The sequence below is a fragment of the Fringilla coelebs genome, assembly GCF_963513975.1.
Source record: "Fringilla coelebs genome assembly, chromosome: 20".
In the NCBI taxonomy this organism is placed as follows: Eukaryota; Metazoa; Chordata; class Aves; order Passeriformes; family Fringillidae; genus Fringilla; species Fringilla coelebs.
Window position 1 is genome coordinate 2,450,851 of NC_140046.1, and position 18,261 is coordinate 2,469,111.

At 41.1% G+C, this 18,261-nt stretch overlaps 1 protein-coding gene across 1 annotated transcript in view; it reads right to left on the minus strand.

Moving 5' to 3' along the window:
- BRIP1 (BRCA1 interacting DNA helicase 1) overlaps positions 1–18,261 on the minus strand; it is a 46,122-nt gene that overhangs the window by 12,730 nt on the left and 15,131 nt on the right. The window contains exons 15-16 of the mRNA XM_084218884.1: positions 2,231–2,390; positions 1,778–1,899 (exon numbers count right to left, since the gene is read on the minus strand). Coding sequence (XP_084075010.1) covers positions 1,778–1,899; positions 2,231–2,390 — 282 coding nt within the window. The remainder of the gene's footprint in view (positions 1–1,777; positions 1,900–2,230; positions 2,391–18,261) is intronic.

Genomic DNA, 18,261 nt, shown 5'->3' on the forward strand with positions numbered 1-18,261 from the left:
CTCTCATCCAGAATTGATCACTGCAGAGCTTTGGGCATTCCCATCTCTAAACACTCAGACCTTGAGCTGTTTGCAATTTGGCAGCTACTGTTTCTAGCCCTACTGAAAAATTTAGGGGCTTTCTTCAGTCTAATTTTAAAAAATAGTTCAACAGAACACTGATTTTTAAAATACAGTTATCAGAAATGGGCTGTAGTACCTGTGATCCTGATATTTGAAATATTTGGTTGATCTCAAGGTAAAATCAAACCATAATCCACTGTGAAGATAATTCACCCAAACACATTTTATTCAACCTAATTTTGTATCATTTAGAACCCAAACCCACTGATTTTGAGCAAATCATTTGGCATTAATTGCCAGCCATACAACAAAGGATTTCCAAAATACCTTGTCAGCACATGCCCCTAACAACCAGCATTTCTAACTCCAGAAAGAGACTGAGCACTCCTGAAATGGGAATTTTTACACTACAGTGGAGTGCATTATATTTCAGAAGGACAAAGAATGTTGTGGCTGAGTGAGTGCTCCAAGGAATTCTGCAAACATTGGAGGAACTGCACTCACACAGCCTCCCTGGCCCTTGTAGGATGTGGTTTTTCCCAGCAAGGCTGGAATTAGGCACATGCTGCAGACAACAAAGAAGCCTTTGCTTGTTCACTAAAGCTCAGAACACATCTCTCAAACCAAAGCTGAGTCTGTTTGGCCTTTCAAGTGCAAACCTATGATTTTCTTGTTTGATTTGGCATTAGTGAGAACCAGAATCCAGCTGCTCCTGGTATTTATTTATTCTGTGATCCTTCACTTTGTTTCTTGGCCTCCCAGAGCAGTCCCAAAGCTCTCAGAGGAACACACAGGACAGGGCAGTGACAGTGACTGGCAGCAGTGGCACAGACCCCTAGAAAGAAGTGGTGCTACAAACTACCCAATAATAAACCTTTTCTTCAGGAAGCAGAAAGCCTAGAAAATTCCTTTTCTATATTTATTGGCTTTCTTTTCCTTTCAGCTCTGCAGTGCCTGCTCTATTGGAACATCACCCCTCTGTCAGACAAGCCCTGCTCAAGTCAAAAGGAAGGAAGTGTTGAGGTGGGCAATTACACAGCAGTGCAACAGGATGCTGCTTTCACCACCTCCTGAAAAACACAAATAGTTTCAGATTTATTTAACTGCAGCCATTTCCAAATGCTATTTTTACAAGGGCTTACAAGTTTTTGCCTGAAGTTACATGAAGCTTGAATATTGCAAATAGTGCTGTCCTCAGTATCCAGGAAGAGTTTATGTTGTGTCATAAATTCATGTTCAAAACTTCAAGCTAATAAAGCAGCACAAGCTTGGAAAAAGTTTCCAGTTCCACTCTGTGCTGAAGTGGGACAAATAATGACACTGAAGAAGGCAATGGGATTAGAAAGGTGAGACAGTGCAAGCAGTGGGACATACACAGTTATATTGAAAAATAACAACATAATTAAAGAATCCTTACCTTTCCACCTGGTTTCTGCAATAACCTGCCTTATTTAAATCAGGATTAAAAATCAGTATTAAATGGTTTTATTCCCTGCAATAACCTGCCTTATTTAAAGCAGTGTTCCACCTCTACCTGTGCAAGGTCACTCAAAGAATTCAAATGGGATGGAGAGAAGTTCAAAGGTAAACAGAGACAAAAGGTATTTTGTGCCAATTTACTGTTTTGAAGATGACATAAAAATCTGGTTTTTGTGCCTATTTAGTGTTTTGTAGATGACATAAAACCCAGGCCAGCCCTGAAGTGGTGTCCTACCTGCAGGTCCTTGACGTTTGGGAAGGGGATCCCGATGGTCACCACTGCCCTGGCGTTCTCATCACAGAAATCCAGCCCCTCACTGACCTTCCCTCTGCACACAGCTATCAGCAGAGCCCCATCTGCAAGAGCACAGCAACACTCAGCAGGCCAGGGAGCAGCTGGGGAACAGGAGAAACTTGCACCAAAACCTTTTAAATATGGAATAATAGCCTGGCTGGAAAGGGTGAGTGGCTGTAAAATAGAGACTCATTAGAGGGATGAGATTAATTCAACTTTGATCAATGATATTCTGATTTTGACCATCAAACAGCAAAATAATTTTAATTATATAATAGAGGGGTAATTGATTATGCAAGAACAATTTGTATCTATAACTAAATGTTAAATGCTAGACCTTGAATTTTAATTGAAGAGTCTGCATCAACTATTTTAAATGGCTGAAAAATGTACCTTTTTCTCCTTTACATTTGATTGCATCATAGTAGATTTTCAGCAGCTCATCAAAGTCACTCTTGGCCCCTCCCTGGGGCTCTGCAATGACTGTTTTAACATCCTCCAGGTTCCTCCACAAGCCAGTGTGCATCCAACGGTCCTTTAACTTGTCCAGCATCTGAAAACCAACAGAAAAATCCATGTCAACCACTTGAACTGCTCAAATAAAGCACATTCCTTTGTCAAACAAAGACATTTCTTTTAGTAGAGTTATATCATTCAGTTTTGTATTTGTAAATGCAAGTTTTCCTACCATGCATGGAACCTCAGCTGTGCAGCAATTGGGAAACAGCAGGGAGCACTTATCTTGTTAATTAGAAATAATGCAGATGCTTGATTTGTCAAAGCAAAATCCATGACAGTGTCCATTAAAAAGCATCCTGTGTTATTGCTCAAAGTAGAGGAATGTTATCCAAAAAAAAAAAGGAAGTTATCTGTTTTTTGATCACTAAGTAAGATCAGAAAAAAATTCTAAATCAATTTGAAACAAGCCTCCATATCTTAAATTTCCAGAATTTTCAATACTTGAAAATTTCCATGGAGAAGTTGGGGGAGGGAATAGTGATGTGGGATTTATCAGCCTCCTCTGCTTCTTGAAGAGCCTCTCAGCTTTGTTACACCTCCCAAATTCTGAACTGTGCACATTTCACTCCAAGTCAGAACACGTTCAAATAAACTCACCCTACTTTTAATGCAAATAGTGAAAATGCTGCATTACAGAAATCAGTTAAAATTAGCACAGAACCTGAAGTCAGCTGGGTGGGGGTCATTTAGCAAATGCATCAACTTCTACATTGAATTTTATCAAGTCAGGGAGCAAAGAAGTCCCTCCTTGAGCTGCACAGAGCTGCCCTTGAGAGAAGGGCAAGGCAAGCAACACGTTCAGGGTGACCCAAGGAGCTCTGGGTCAATGGACAGAATTCAATCCTTTATTTCACCCTTCTGCTGCTCAGTGATCTTTAGTGTGCTACTGACTCTGTGCACTTCACATCTGAGATTTAAACTCTCAGATTCTGCAGGAAGGGCTGTGCCCTCACTGTGTCTGCACTTCCCTCCACTCCCCTCCTGAAGACTTTTCCATATTTTGCTCCAGGCTACACAAACTGCTCCATCTGGAAGCTGCACTTGCCCTGCTTCATTCCTCCAAAAGCCACAGCATCCCTTCCCTGCAGCCCACTTGTTTCCAGTGCACTCCAGCCAAGATCCCAGGACCCTGAATGGGTGATTGTTACAAAAATAATCTGTCCCATGTCCAAACCCACAGTTTAAGTGCTACACTGAAGCAGAACTAATGACAACTAATTGTTGTCACATTGGAGAATTTATAGGAAACTGGTTACAAGGCCCTTTGCATTTTTCATGTCCTCAGCATTAAAGGTCTGAACTCATTCTCTGACATGAAGAATTTGGATGGGTTCCTCACAAGAGGGGACAAATGCTGTTGTTTTACATTTTGCCTGGTTTGTCCCAGCCTCTGCTCAGGGAATTACTCTTGCTTTACTACTGATGTGACACCATTAGCAAGCAAGCACAGAGAGAGTAAGTGATGAGTAGTAGGAACAGTTTTCCCTCACACAGCTGTAGCTGCAGACTGAATCATCTCTGCTAAATGTGTCTGTCCTCCTGTCTGTCCCCTTCCCTCCCAGCTCTGTCATTTCCTGGCAGCATCCTGGCTGTAATCTCTTTTTCTATAAAGGCTGTAATCCTGTGACTGAGCAATGAGTGTCCATCTTGCCATCCCAGCCTGCCACAGTGGCCTCAGTTCTTGGATGTGATGTGGAGATAATTCTGGGAAAGCAAAGAATCAAACACATTACAGCTCTAAGTACATCCATTTGGGATCTGCCAGGGCCTGTAACACCATTAACTTCCCAGACCTCATTCCTGCTCCTGTGCAGCTGGGGGCTGCTGGGCCCCACTCAGCAATCCCTGCTGAGCTGGCTCCTGGCACTGCCAGGCATGCCAAGGGCAGCCCAGGGAGAGAACACAGCAGACACTTGGGTAGGGCTCAGTTTCACTTTTCCATTCATAAAACCATCCAGCCTTTCACTTCCAAGGTCACTCACCCCTGATTTTCTCCTCTCCTCTCATCCCACCCGTGGTATTTCTCACCAACACAGCCCTAGGAAGTGTTCTTGCCAGAAGGGCAAGATTCCTCATGGAAATTCCTTAATCCCTCAGTTCCACTGTAATTCTCTCATATTTGAAAGGAGTAAAATTTATATTCAGAACTGCAAAGATGGCAGGAGAAAACCTTAATCCAAATTCTTAAGAAAAGATCTTTCCTCTTTGTGGGTTTCCCAGCCCCTCCAGGCAAGCTTCAGCTTTCATGTTCCATTGACAGCAACCATCACAACAAAAATCTGTGATTTTGATGGAAATATGGGAATTATTTATGAAATCTTTGGCAAGAATGGAACAATTCATTTAATTCACACAACAGCTATTACCCCTTCCATTAATGGAGTTTGCTAGATATGGAAACTTCCCTTGTATCCACAAAAACACAGGACCCATGGCCTGGACAGACACTAAAACAACAAGAATTATGGAGCTGACTGAATACAGATAAATAAAATATAGAACACACACATGCCTCAGAAGAGCCAGGAACCAAATGTGGGTTTCTCATAAAAAATTATTTCACTTTGGGTTGGAAAAGTGCAAATGGGAGCAAGATCTAATGCCAGGAATCACAGAAGGAGCCATTAATGCCCCCAGTCAGTCACTCCTCCCACCCAAGGGAATAATAGTTCCTGCACTGCAAGGCAGCCTGTGTATATTTTATTAAATCCCTTAAAAATGGATTCTCAAATGGTTTATTAACAAATGGTCTTCCTCCAAGAGAGCAGAAAATCTTGTTAGAAAGGATCTGTCATCTTCCCATGCACTGAGGGATGTTTACTGGGATAGCTTTTCCCTTTTATTCCTTTCTGCAATTTCAAGACACCTGTCAGCTATGATCCATAAAAACTTGGGGCTCAGGGCGTGGCTCTGCCATCCATCTCTGCCAGCATTCCCTTTTGAGCAGTTTTTGGTGTGTTCTGCAAGCCTGGGGATGGGGGGAGCTGTTTTCTCCTTCCATTCTGCTGCACTCCAAGGCCAAACCCTCCCGTGTGTGCCCACAGAGGAGCAGCTTTGCCCTTTTCCATTTGCTGCTTTGTTTTATACAGTGCCAAAAATCACATTAGGGGGCTCCCAGGTCATGAAGCAAACCCAGAGATTTGTTTAATGTATTTCACCCTGAGGCAAGTTGATTGTAATTTCCACTGTTGGATCAAACTTGGAGCTAATTTCAGGTTGCTGGGGCTGTGCTTTTCCTGCAGGATCCATCACCTCCTGACAGGGATTTGTGGAGTAGAAAATAGCTGAGAAAAGAGGAGGTCTAACAGAAAAATTCTGGCTTATTTAACTCTTTTCCTGCTAATTTCTTTACATAAAATATTCCTTAAATATTTTAGCATTGATTCATGTCATAAATGGGTCACACCTTGTCGGCAGAGAAGAAAAGGTATCACAGAAATAATCAAAAGTGCTTGGGGAAGCAACAAAACAACCAAAAATATCCAAGGATGCTCCAGAGCAGTACAGGACAAAAAGGAAAATGACCTAAGAAGCACCTGACAGCAGAGTAAAATAGCTCTGACTTTACTGGCTAGTTTAACAACTCTAAACTATTTAAAAATAATTATCATTGCAATTGCATTGTGTCCTTGTGCACAAGCTGTCTCATTTCCCCACATTTATACAATAACTGGGGAAAAGTTATTTCAAGGTGAACAAAACTTACACAAATATCTTGTAACCCTTCTTAAAAATCTGCCATTGTACCCTAAAATAACCCCACTCCTTCAAACTTTGCTTTTTTTGATCTTGTCTCTGTGTAATGATATGAAGTTGCATTTTCATTGTTATTCAAATATTCAGGTAGTTGGAGAGGAGAAAGAGAAGAGCCATTAGTTTTTTCTTAATAAAAATCACAGTATTGGCACCAGTGTCAGTGCAAAAAGTCTGAGCTCCCCAAGGGAGCAGCATTGATCTAAAAGCCTTTTCCCTGTGCTTGCTCCCAGGATTTTCTTTGTGAATAAGCACTGCTTCAAATCCAAGTGTGTCTCCAGTGGGCTGGAAACGTGTTGGAAGGGTCAAACACAAGTTCTACAGGCAGGCAGGCAGCACAAAACTCCAGAGATACCAACAGGAGCTGGGCACCAGGAGCTGAGCTGGGCACCAGGAGAACTTCTGGGAGAACAAGGGGGCTCTGGCCAGCTGGGAATGAAAGGAGGGGCTGGCACTGAGAGGGGGGGCTGGCACTGAGAGGGGGGGACAGGCACTGAGAGAGGGGGACTGGCACCAAACAGGGCTCTCATCCCCCCCACCAACATGGAGAGTGCCCCAGAGACCCCCAGTGCTGCTCTCACCATTGCTCTGCAGTGTTTGCATCTGGCCAGAAAAATATCAGCCATCACAAAAGGTACCTTTGGTGGCACAACCAAACAAAGAAGCTTTTTTTGGTTTTTTTTTAAACTCTTAAATTCAGAGAGACTATCATGAAGAAATGCACTTCCCTTGTTTTGCTACAAAACGTTTCCCCCATTTGGGCAGCCTGCAAAAAAACCAACTCCAGGTTGTTTTGTAGCATGGAACAACCCAGCCTCCACCTGCAGCAGCTGCCTCCTCTCTTCCTTTCAGTGAAAATAAAAATGTAAAGAAATCCCATCCACTGTGACAGGTCCTTCTGCAGCTTGAGGCTGGGAGGTGGAGGCCATCCCACTTTCCACTGCAGCAATCCTCTGCTGGTCCCAAGCCCAGGTGTTTTTCTCACAGCTGATCCCAGAGGAACTGAATTCCCTTCCAAAGCTTCCAGGAGCACATCTGCTGAGTCAGCTGCTCTCCTCCAGCTGGAAGTTTTTGTTCCAATCCCTCTGGCCCCAGGAGAATCACCTGGATCAATTTTCTCTTTCCATGATGAAAGGATGGAACTGTCCCTATATTAGTGATAATCCTAAAACATGTTCAGACATTAAATCAAGGCATTGCTTAAACAAAGTGGCCTTAAATTCCTGTTATTTCAAAGGAATCCTGGAGACTGGATCTGGCCAGACTTCACCCACTTTTTTTGGTATTACAGTTTCCTATTAAATTAATTTCTTCAATGATTAAGATGATTTGGAAAAGTAGAGAATTAGCAGAAGTTATTTGAGAGTTCTAGAACTCAGAACTTTGCCAAAACTTGGTACCAAATGATTCAGAATCCTACAGGCAACTGAGCTCCAGGAATATTGGAACTCTTCACTTTGGGGAAAAAAAGAAGAATTTACCAATGTGGGGTCAGAGGATCACTAATTTATTCTATTTTCACCTTTAGTTAAAAAACAAACAAACCAACCCCAAAACAAAACCAACAACAGCAACAACAACAACAAAAAGGGCCCTTGAGGTTCAAAGTGAACAGAAAGGAAACAACAGAAGGAAGAAAGGAGACAGGAATGAAATGGGAATAAAAGATTGAAGGGACAAGAACAAACTGCCTGGAATGATTGATGTGAAAGGAAAATAGAGATTTCTTCCAAAAATAGGAGGGAAATATATTTGGGCTAACTATCCAATAAACTCTAATGTCCATTATCCCCATCTCTGAAATGACTTTGGAACAGCACCCTGGAACTGTTAAAAACAGCACCATAAAAAGCACTGTGTCCCTCCACAAGAGCAAAAGGGATGAAAAGCAAGCAAAGAAACCCAATCACATTTATCAAAATCACAATTATTCCACACTTCATGAAGGACTAAAAGAATATTCATTCACCTCTGGGCCTCAAGTCATTTACCCAACTGGCAGAAATAATTTACATTTCACCTTTTCTTCTTCTTAATCACCCCTTGCACTTTTTTAAAAGGTCATTTTAATCATATTTTTCACCAAAAAAAAAGATTAAAAAGTCTCAATTTTGCTCAACACCCAGACATTTGCACTGCTCTGGGCTGGGACTGCACCAGCCAAGAATAACTGAGGCCATTGAATTATTTAAAGCAGTTGTTTGCACTCAATTAGATTTTCATGAAAGGTTAAGCAAGAAACTGATTCACAGCCCCTCCCCATGTTTATGGGAGGGTTTTAACACGGGAAAAGTCATTTGAATGACTGAGCCAATGCAAAATAGAAACTTTTTTTTTTCCACTAAAAAAGGTATTTTAAACTTCAAATCTCATTTCCTCAGCTTCCAATTCTAACAGATTTTGTTTCAAGAGAATGTGAAAATATCTGCGCCAAAATATTTCATTTTTGAAGTAAAATTTGCTTTCAAAATAGAGCTTTAAATTCCCACTGTTAATAGGAAACTGGAGAGAAATATTAAACATCCATATAAATACACATGCACAGGGTAACCTCGTCTTTATGGACCAAAAATAAACTGATTTAATGCAGCATTTTAATGGAAACAGGCCACACAAGGATGTTACTCTCATCAAGGAGAGGCTCCACCTGCTTTCTCCTGCACATTTCCCATTTATTGCATCAGGGGCATCACCCAGGGTTCTGAACCTGCCTGGATCCCTCAGTGCTAATTCCAGGTGAATTCCTGCCTGATTCCCCTTCCCAAAGAGCCACAGAGCCCCTGGAATGAAATGCTCCATAAGAACAAAACAGAAAATACTAAAAAAATTTAAATTATTAATGCAAGGGGCTGTGCAGGGATCTGGAACCATGTCACACATTTATTCTGATATTTTCCATTTCTCCCAGAATCCTGAAGGAAGATCCCAGAGTCTGAGTTGTCCTAACAGGTGGTCAGGGAGTCTGTCCTCAGCACTTCTGGGACAAAGCTGCCCTGGCCTGGAAATCTGCAGCACTGTGCTATTTCAGGAGATTTGGCTGATCTCTCTATTTCTTCACAGCAGAAAACGAGTTTGAAGGATAAAACTTGAAACCACAGAGGTGGGATTTTCAAGACTTTCCCTGGAAAAGGTGTATTTTCAAATGGAGAAGTATCATACTTATTTTCTCCAGGAGAATTTTAAATAAACATGAAATAAACCCAAATATTTAGGACCAAGAATGGTGTTGAGATCCCCACAGATGGTGGGAAATGTGGGGTAAAATCTGTGCTCAGCCACACAGACACTGCAGGGGAAATAAAAAATAGAAGGAAAAAATACAAGAAATAAAGCTGCTGTGCAACTCAACTAAACCCTGACCAGGGTGAAAAACTCTGTATTATGAACAAGGTTCTGATCACCATGTGCACACTCCAGCACAATAAAAGGTGAATAATTCATCATCATTTTCCAAGGCAAAGTATGCATCACTCAGCTTGGGGGCAGCACGGGGGATTTCACTGGCAGGATTTTTCTTTGGGGACAATGACAAAGTGGTGCTCAGCAGCAGGAACCTGAAGCACTGAAGTGTGTTCCATGTGCCATAAATCAACACTGCAGCCACAGGATGTCTCTCTGGTCCCAACATACCATCAATTTTTCAATAACCCCCTTAAATAATGGAAAACGTGAACGGCGACAACAGTAATGAAAAATGAAATGTTTGGCACGCCAAAGACTTCAGAAAAACACTGTTAATACCTTGCTTCTGCAGCTAAAGAAGCTTTTTTATAGAAATCTTCTCCCCAAAAACCCTACATGTTTACCCCCCAAACAAGCTGGAAAGTCTTTGTTCGGTCTTTGAGCTCAGTGGCAGCTGCTTAGGAACAACCTGCTTCAAAGCAGGGTTTCTTTTGTGGTTTTAAAATCAACCAAGACAACGAGTTCTGTGTTCCAGGAACTGCTTGTACATCCACCCTAGGCTATCATTACACCTTCCCATCCCAGGGAGGGAAAAATCCTTCATGCAAAGAGAGCTCTGCAGAAAAAAAATTCTTTTTTAAAGGATGGTTTAAATCCTAGCCTGGAATAAAAAGGAAAATTATCAGCTGGTCATGGATGAAGTCAGCATCTCCACTGCTGCTCTTCCCCAGCCAGAAGCCAAGCTCAGTCATCTCTGACTTCTTTGTTTTTTTAGAATAAAGGGAAAAAAATAATCCAAGGGTGTGTTAGTGGCACAGAAGCCCTGGGAGAAGGGAGCCAAGGGAGGAGCACGGGGCCAGGCTGGGCCAGCAGGCAGCCCCTGGCACCGGGAACCTGCCCAGCCTGGCAGGGTGACAGCTCTGAGCTGCCTCTGCTGCCTTCCCCAAGCCCAACAGGAAATGCTTTGTGTCCCTCCACCACATATATTAGACAATCCTAACTAACTAACTAAATTAATAAATTAATATGCTAAGTATTTATTCCAGGTTCCCAACTCAATCCGTTTTCCCTCCTTCCCTTCTGTCCCCCTAAAAAAATTACAAAGAAAGGAATACCAGACTTTTCTGATTCTTAGGAAAATAATTTCTCACCTAATGATGCAAACCTGGAAGTAAAAGCTGAAAATGAAGTTTTTACTGTAGCACATTGCAAGCTATTTGTTTTGAAATATTTTTGCTAAAAATTAGTCCATTACTGAGCTGTAAAATGAATCAAAGTGCAATGAATACTCTTTAGAATACATCACTCACTAATTAAATGTTCTCCCACAGGAGCTTGCTTACCCTATCAGAAGATAAAACTGAGGCATGATTTTTCTCATTTTTTAAGACCCAAGTTGTTGGCTCCCAGTCCTCCCAATGATGTCAAATTTCTCTGAATTTAAAACACCCCAAGTATTCCTTTCAATGCATTTAATATTCAGCTTCTTGTATGAGCTGTTACACAGCTGATGCAGAACATGCTCCCTAAATAAATCCTTTCCAGTTATTTTCTCTCAAATCTGCTGTTTTTCACACATGAAGAAGTCACATCAGGCACTGAATCTTTCCCAGACATGGCAAAGAGACCAGAAACTCTGCAGGTTGTAAAGGTTCAGAGCATTAATGCTAAAAAAACCTGGGCAGGATGCTCCTTCCTAACAATGATGTTGCTTCTGGGTATTATTCCCTGCTCACAACTGCCTTCCTTGCCTTTTATTAGAAGCTCCTGAGGAAAAAGACATGTTCACTCTGTTATTTACTATAAGGACTGCATCATTCACAGAGTGCAAACTTCTTGACTGTGAAAACTCATTTTCAATGCAGTTCCTACATAAATAGGAGGAAAAATATGCAAGCAGCAAGTGTTAATTACAAGGGAAATTGGAGCATGTGTTAACGAGCTACAACAATTCGGCTTGCAGCACTTTGACAAGTCAGAGCTCAGAAGTGAGAAACAATAATAGATTTTTTTGTTTATTTTCCTGATGCTGTCTGCTCAGGGTATTTAAATTAACAGTGCAATAAAATATTAAACTGCCCAGCTCTCAGGGTGTGAAATTCACAGGCCAAACACTCATCTGCCAGCACGGCAGATAATTTTTTTAGACATAATATCCAATAATCTGCCACGACTGTCGCCCCGGATTGGGCTTCATGTGACGAGCAGCAGCAGCAGCAAGGAGCTGCTCTGTGTAAAAAGCAAGTGCCACAGGGCACCTGAATTATTGCACAGCCCTTGCTGGTCAGCACAGCAGCTCAGCAAGTCGTCAGCAGGGTGTTTGTGCATTCTTTGCAGCTGCAATTCAAAGAGAGCAGGTGGGAGCCGAGGCACACGTGGGATCTCCCCTGGGCTGAGGAGGAGGTTCCAGCACAAGGGGAACAGAGGGAGAGGGCTCAGGGCAGGGACAGCAGAGAGCTCCAAGCCCACTGCTGCTGAGGCTCTGCACGGCACCAGAGCCACAACAGGGCATTCCTTTCATATCACCTCACCCACATTTGCAGCCACCCAGAATATTCACCTGAGTGCCTCTCCAGCTGCTTGGTTAATTCACAGTCACACAGAGCCAGGTAAGGATGCTGCAAACTCACACCAACAGCTCCAGAACATCAACCCCAGTGAAAAAAAACAGGATTTCCAAAGGAGGATCTTTATAGAGTCTCCAATTACAGTCAACCACTGGAAAACATATTAAAAAAAAACCCCAGAAACAAGAAAATGTTTCACCCCTAAGACTGAAAACAAAAAAGGATAATCTTGGAATGTGCAACATCATCTCTTCCCTTGAGCTCTCTCTGACACTTCTCTGACCTCCTGAGGAGCCAACTCAGTTCACAAAGCCATCTGGAAATCAACTAGGAAAAAAATGAATAAAAAGCATAAAAACTTTTCCTTTGCTCAGGAGATGCACAGAGCAGCACAAGAACAGTCACAGGGAAGGGGGAGGAACCTGCTCCTCCAGCCACAGGTCCCAGATCAGCTCCTCCAAGGTCTCAAAGCCTCTCTAACATTTGGTTTGTCTCTAATTCTGCAGAAATCAGGAAAACCCCATAACTGGGGTGTACATCCACAATCCTGACATACTATTTAAGAAGGAAAACACATTTTGCAATTATCTAGACTGTCAGTTATTATCCAAAGAGAAAATTTTATCTTGGCCTGCTGTTGGTAACCAAGCAGTGGGGAAAAAACAACCACCAAAAATAACAAAACTCAGACAACTCAAAACTTCTAAATGAAAACCTTCTAATAAATCATTCAAGTTCAGGAGAACTTTAACTAGCCAACAGCTCAGTTATTCCTCAGCAGAGCCCAGCACTATTCTGGCTCTGAGTTTGCTGCAGCCTCTGCAGTTCCACAAGAAATGATCCTGCCAGGGTGTGAACTGCCAGCTCCATCTGCAAATTTCATTTGGCACAGCTGGATTGACCTGATGACATTAAAGATAAATATTAAATACCTGCTTATACAGAAACTCTCATTGCAATTATTTTTGTATGGAGTTTATCCTCCCTTCTGCTCCTGCGGTTTTTTATTTGAAGCAATTTCACAACAGTGCCCAAAGCAGAGCAAAGTGTTGTGAGGGAATGGTTAAAATCTTCCCTCTCACACAGGGATTTTTACAGACATTTCTATGCCCAAGTCAATGGGAAAAGCAAACTGTAGACTTCAGGAATCACATGAAGATTTACAGAGCTCTTGGAGCTCTCAGAAGGCCCCTCAGATAATTGTACTTTTGGATGACTGTGAGAGCCTCAATAGCTAGACAGTTTATATGACTGATATTGAAATGATGGAAAATAGAGAATTAAACTGAAAGTAGATACTGTATATGATTAATGGGAAGAAAAACCCCCATAAAACATAAAGAAGCTGAGATAAAGTTCAAAAAGAAAACTACCACTGCAGGGGAAGAGCAAAAAACAAGCAAAGAAGAAATAATATGGAAAAGTAAAATGAAATTCTATCTACATTTATTAGGTGCAAATGTTGAAATGAATAATTTGGGAGGCATTAGAATTCAGCTTTTTGTAGAGCTCATTTTCCCCAAATGACAGAAATCACTTCCCCAAGATTTCCATCAGAGGAAGGACAGAGGACACTGGCAAGGAGTCCTTCCTTCCAAAGAGAAATAAAAGCCCAGAGGGTCCCTGTGGTGTCAGAGCCCCAAAACAGCTCCTGGCACTGCTCAGCCCTGAGTGCCAGGACAAGCCCCAGGTGCCCTCAGGGGTTGTTTAGTGACTCCTCCCTCCCTGCTCTCCTTTGGGCAGCAGCTGGAGGCAGAAGGGTGCCAGGAGCCTGTCCCTAAAGCCTCTCCAGCTTTGGGTCTCTCTCTGTGTCACAGCAGCAGTTTGGCTCAAACAAATGAGGCTTCTGGAGAAAGAGAAAACCTCTCCCTTGGGAGCAGAAAGCAAATGCTGGGCAGAAAGTGAGCATCATTATTAATTTACAATTATTTTGTAACTCACTCCTGAAATGCCAAACCTGTTCAAAGGCAGCTTCCTTTCCATGCCAGGGATGCTGGGCATTAGCTGCAGTCGAAACATCTAAAACTGGATGACACTTTGAAAGATTCTTGTTTCCTGTAGCATTTTAAGGCTGTAACTGTGTCAGTTACATTCTCTAACACTAAAATTATGCAGAAAGTTAATGCTGATGTAACTTGAAAGAAGAAATTTCTGTCATAAATGACACAAACAGATCCTTACACCCTGCAAATATTTACACACAGGAGTAAATCTCTTCTTCAAAGCCCTCCTCCAGCTGTCAACAGGAACATCAAGGAGATTATTACTCCTGATGAAGCATTTATCCCTGCATACAATGCAGAAATGCACCCAACAGAAAAAGTTCAGCATTTTTATGGAACTTAGTAGATAATTCCTCAGAGCCCCATCTGTGGTGCAAAGAACTATTTTCCTATTTAATTTAAAGTTCACCTTTTAACTGCACGAGCCTAATGGTTTCCAATTATTCCTCTGTACATAATACAAGCAAAAAGAGGCTGTGGAATGTTTCTCTCTTATCTGGATATTGTCATTTTACTGTCTCAAACTTCTAAAAACAAGCTTTTGGCTGGGGAGGAAATCAGCCAGCATCAGACCTAGTGGGGAAACCCTGCACTTGCTCAATGTCTGTGGCTCTTACATAGTTCCAGATGTTCAGAACATTAATAATGCACTAACTCAAAACCTCTTTTTGAAACTTTAGAACGTGCAAATTGCATTAAAACCTCTTTGCCCTCATTAATGGTATTGTTACAATCCCAGTACTCTGGAAAATGTTTTTTGGCATTTGTTTAACTTTGTGATATTGCCATTTACTCATTTTAACAGCCAGTGTTCAAATCTTAATGCTTTTAATAGGCTGGGCTAAACAGACTACCATCCTTTGGAAATTTATTGAAGTAATTTATTAAATAAGTAAAAGTTGTCTGAAAGCAGCATTGCTTTGTTTTATTGATGGCAGGAAAAATGGGCTTTTTATAATTTATTTACAAACCCATGTTTCAGGAAAGTTTTAGAAATGAAAATATTGTCTTTTCAGAGTTCTGTTCATTACTGAAACACTTCTTGAAAACAAGAATTTCTACCAATCTCATGTATCTCAATAAGAAAAGGCTCTGTGTGAAACGAAGAGGCAGACATTGAGAATTAACCATGAAATGATATCCCTCCCTCAGCCTGCCATACCTGAGGGTGCCACATTCACCTCAGGCCAGGCTTTAAATCCATGTGGACACAGCCAGAGGTTAAACTGAGCTCCCTCCTGCTGATTCCAAATCATTGCCCTGAACCTGAACATTCTCAGTCTGTTGAAAGCAGCTCCACGCTGCTCAGAGTTAATTAATATTGTTAATTCCTGCCTGTCTGGAGCTGTGGGAGGGTGCCAAGAATGGTTTGTCAGCACAAGGGCAAACAACACCTGCCTGAGGCTCCTGTGCAGGTTTGGTGGATACCTGACCCAGGGAGAGGGAGCCAAGCACCAAGGAGAGGAGCTCCAGCCCAAAGGGATTTGCTGTCACCCAATCCTGGCTGCTCCCACTCCAGAAAACACCAGCAGCCCAGAGAGCAGGAAAATGGGGTGAGACTGGCAGAGCTCCAGCTCTCAACTTGCAGCTCCTGAAGTTATGAGAAATAAAAACTCAACTGGGAAATTCAGCATTTATTTTTGCAAGTGGCAAAAGTTGCTGTGTGTCATCACTATAACCTTACCTCAAAATTCTCAAGGAAAACAGCCAGGGCAATGCAGCATGAATCATTTAAATGCTAATTTATGCTAATTGTGCCACTATTTTATGGAATAGTTGGGGTTGCAAGGAACCTTTAAATGGTATCCAGTCCACCCTCCCTGCAACCTTGGGTTTTCAAGCAGAGAATTCCTGTCAGTTCCTAAGTTTTCCTGTTGAAAACACTCATTCAAACCCTTTCCAACTACAACTGTAAAAATCCTGCTTCCAAGTGATGACTCCTCAATTAGCAGATCCAAATTAACCAGCAATGCCTTAGAGAACACAACAAACCAAAGCAACATTAACATCATTGTCCAAAGCTTCTTTTGTTTAAAAAATAAAAAGCTACTAAGAAAGGTCAGTTAATTCATCATGATGGATTATCACTAAAATTTATAAGCATTAGCATTTTTCTCCTTGCTGGCTAGCCTGACTTTGATATGACACATATTGAATGAATCATCCAAGATGCAGGCACCAGGCAAGATATATCTTAATGCAGACAGGTTGGCAACATGAGCCCTAATGGGCCTTATCTTAATCTTGTTTAAAAGCATCTTAGATTTCTGGGCAATCTTTTCACCTTCTGATATTCTCTTTTATAGAGTGTTTTTTGCTGGAGTTGCTACTGATTTTCACATAAATGCATTTTTGCTGCATAGTATCACCAGTTTTAGGAGCCTTAAAAATGATGGAGCTTTGGAATTTAGTGCATGTTAAGATCAAGCTGATTTTTTAAAAAGTCAATGTGCCACAACTCCAACAATGACATTAAAAATTTCCATGTTGTTTGTGAATTCCCCCACATGAACCATCACAGCTGTTCATAACAGACACCTATCAAATGTGGGCATGTACAGCTGATGGGCTGTTTGCCCATTCATACATTTTCCTCCACTGCATCAAGTCCACATATTTGCTATACATGTATTTTAAACAGCCACTCTTCAATTAAAAATATATTTACTCAAATACCTGATTAAGATAAAGGGAAATTTCTCAACTATTGTTTTTTCCCCATTCACACTGCAGGTAGTAATTCCAAACTGAAATCCAATGTACATACCCAACTAAATTCCAACTCCATCAAATTACCTGGATAGAAAGTACTTAAAATTCAAAGCATTGTCCTCAGCCTTCCAGACAGGAAAAAAAAACCCTTTATTTGTCACTTATTCCAAAGTTGAAGCTTCAATTCATAAAACAGATTGAGCCATCAAAAAATCTGCTTAAATCATAATAGTGAGGTCCATGACCATGTGTATTAATCAGATCTTGACAGCCTTGAAAAATTCCTTTGAAGGCTGCAGCTTTTTTAAGAGAGGCAGCAATTTCCTGTGACAAATCACTTTTGAAATGCAAATATTCTTTATGATGATGAAAGAATACTTTGTTTTCCCTGTATTAATGTGCTTACATTATTCTGTATTTTCAACATATTAATCTCAGACTTAAAGGCAACCCAATCCCGAACCAAAGTAGTAGGAGGAAAAAGGGCATCCATAGAAAAATATTGGCAATGTGATTTTAAAATATCATCCTTCAATTGTCTGCAATTTCTATTTATCAATACTTTGCTGGGCTCAGGGAGTGTTCCTACAAAGAACAGAACACTCAGCGTGTGCAGGGTGACCTTTCAGTGAGGCAGAAGGGCAGGGGGGGAAGGTTCCAGAGCTGGCCAGCAATTGTTTTCCTCCTTTATTAAATGTCATTACAAAATCTCTCTGTACTTGCAATTCACATTACTATTCTCACAAAAACTTTCATAAATATTTGTCAGGTCTGGATATGGAAGATCAGCTCTCCACCATGACACACTTGGAAAGATAACACTGGAAACTGAAAGATGTTCCAGTTAAATTCTTAAATAAATTGGAGATTTCTTGTAAGATCATTTCCTTTGCATGGAAGTACAGGGTTTTGTGAGGTTAAATAAATTTATGGTCAGTAATCTGCTTTTTTCAGGGGTTTCCATTACCTGGTCTGATGTGGTCACCTAATGGTTACTGTCAGGAACTGCACTGTGAAAGACACCCAGGCAAGAAACAACCCTCCCTTTGCAGCCTGCCAGTTAAATAATAAATGATGAAGGGATTGTAAAAAAAGAATAAATAATTTTTATTTCATTTTGTAAAATATTCTCTGTATAGGAACCTTAGGGATGAGTGGAAAGGTCTGAAATTCTATTTCCATCATGCTGGGGTTTTAAATCATTTGGAAGGATTTTTTTAGAGGTCTTTGTGTTTTGTCTGTTAAGATGATTTTTAAAAATCATAAATAATTATTTAAAATTTAAAAACTCACACCCTTGCAAGCAGTACAGGAAAAATAAGTATGAGTTACAGAATTATCTTGCAGGTTTATATTCCTGTTCCTGACCATAAACAACAGTAGCAACAAATAGAGAAGAAAGCAGAACTACTGGGAGATCCAGATTAACCATAATTAGATAACTGTTGTCAGTGAAATTAGATATTAC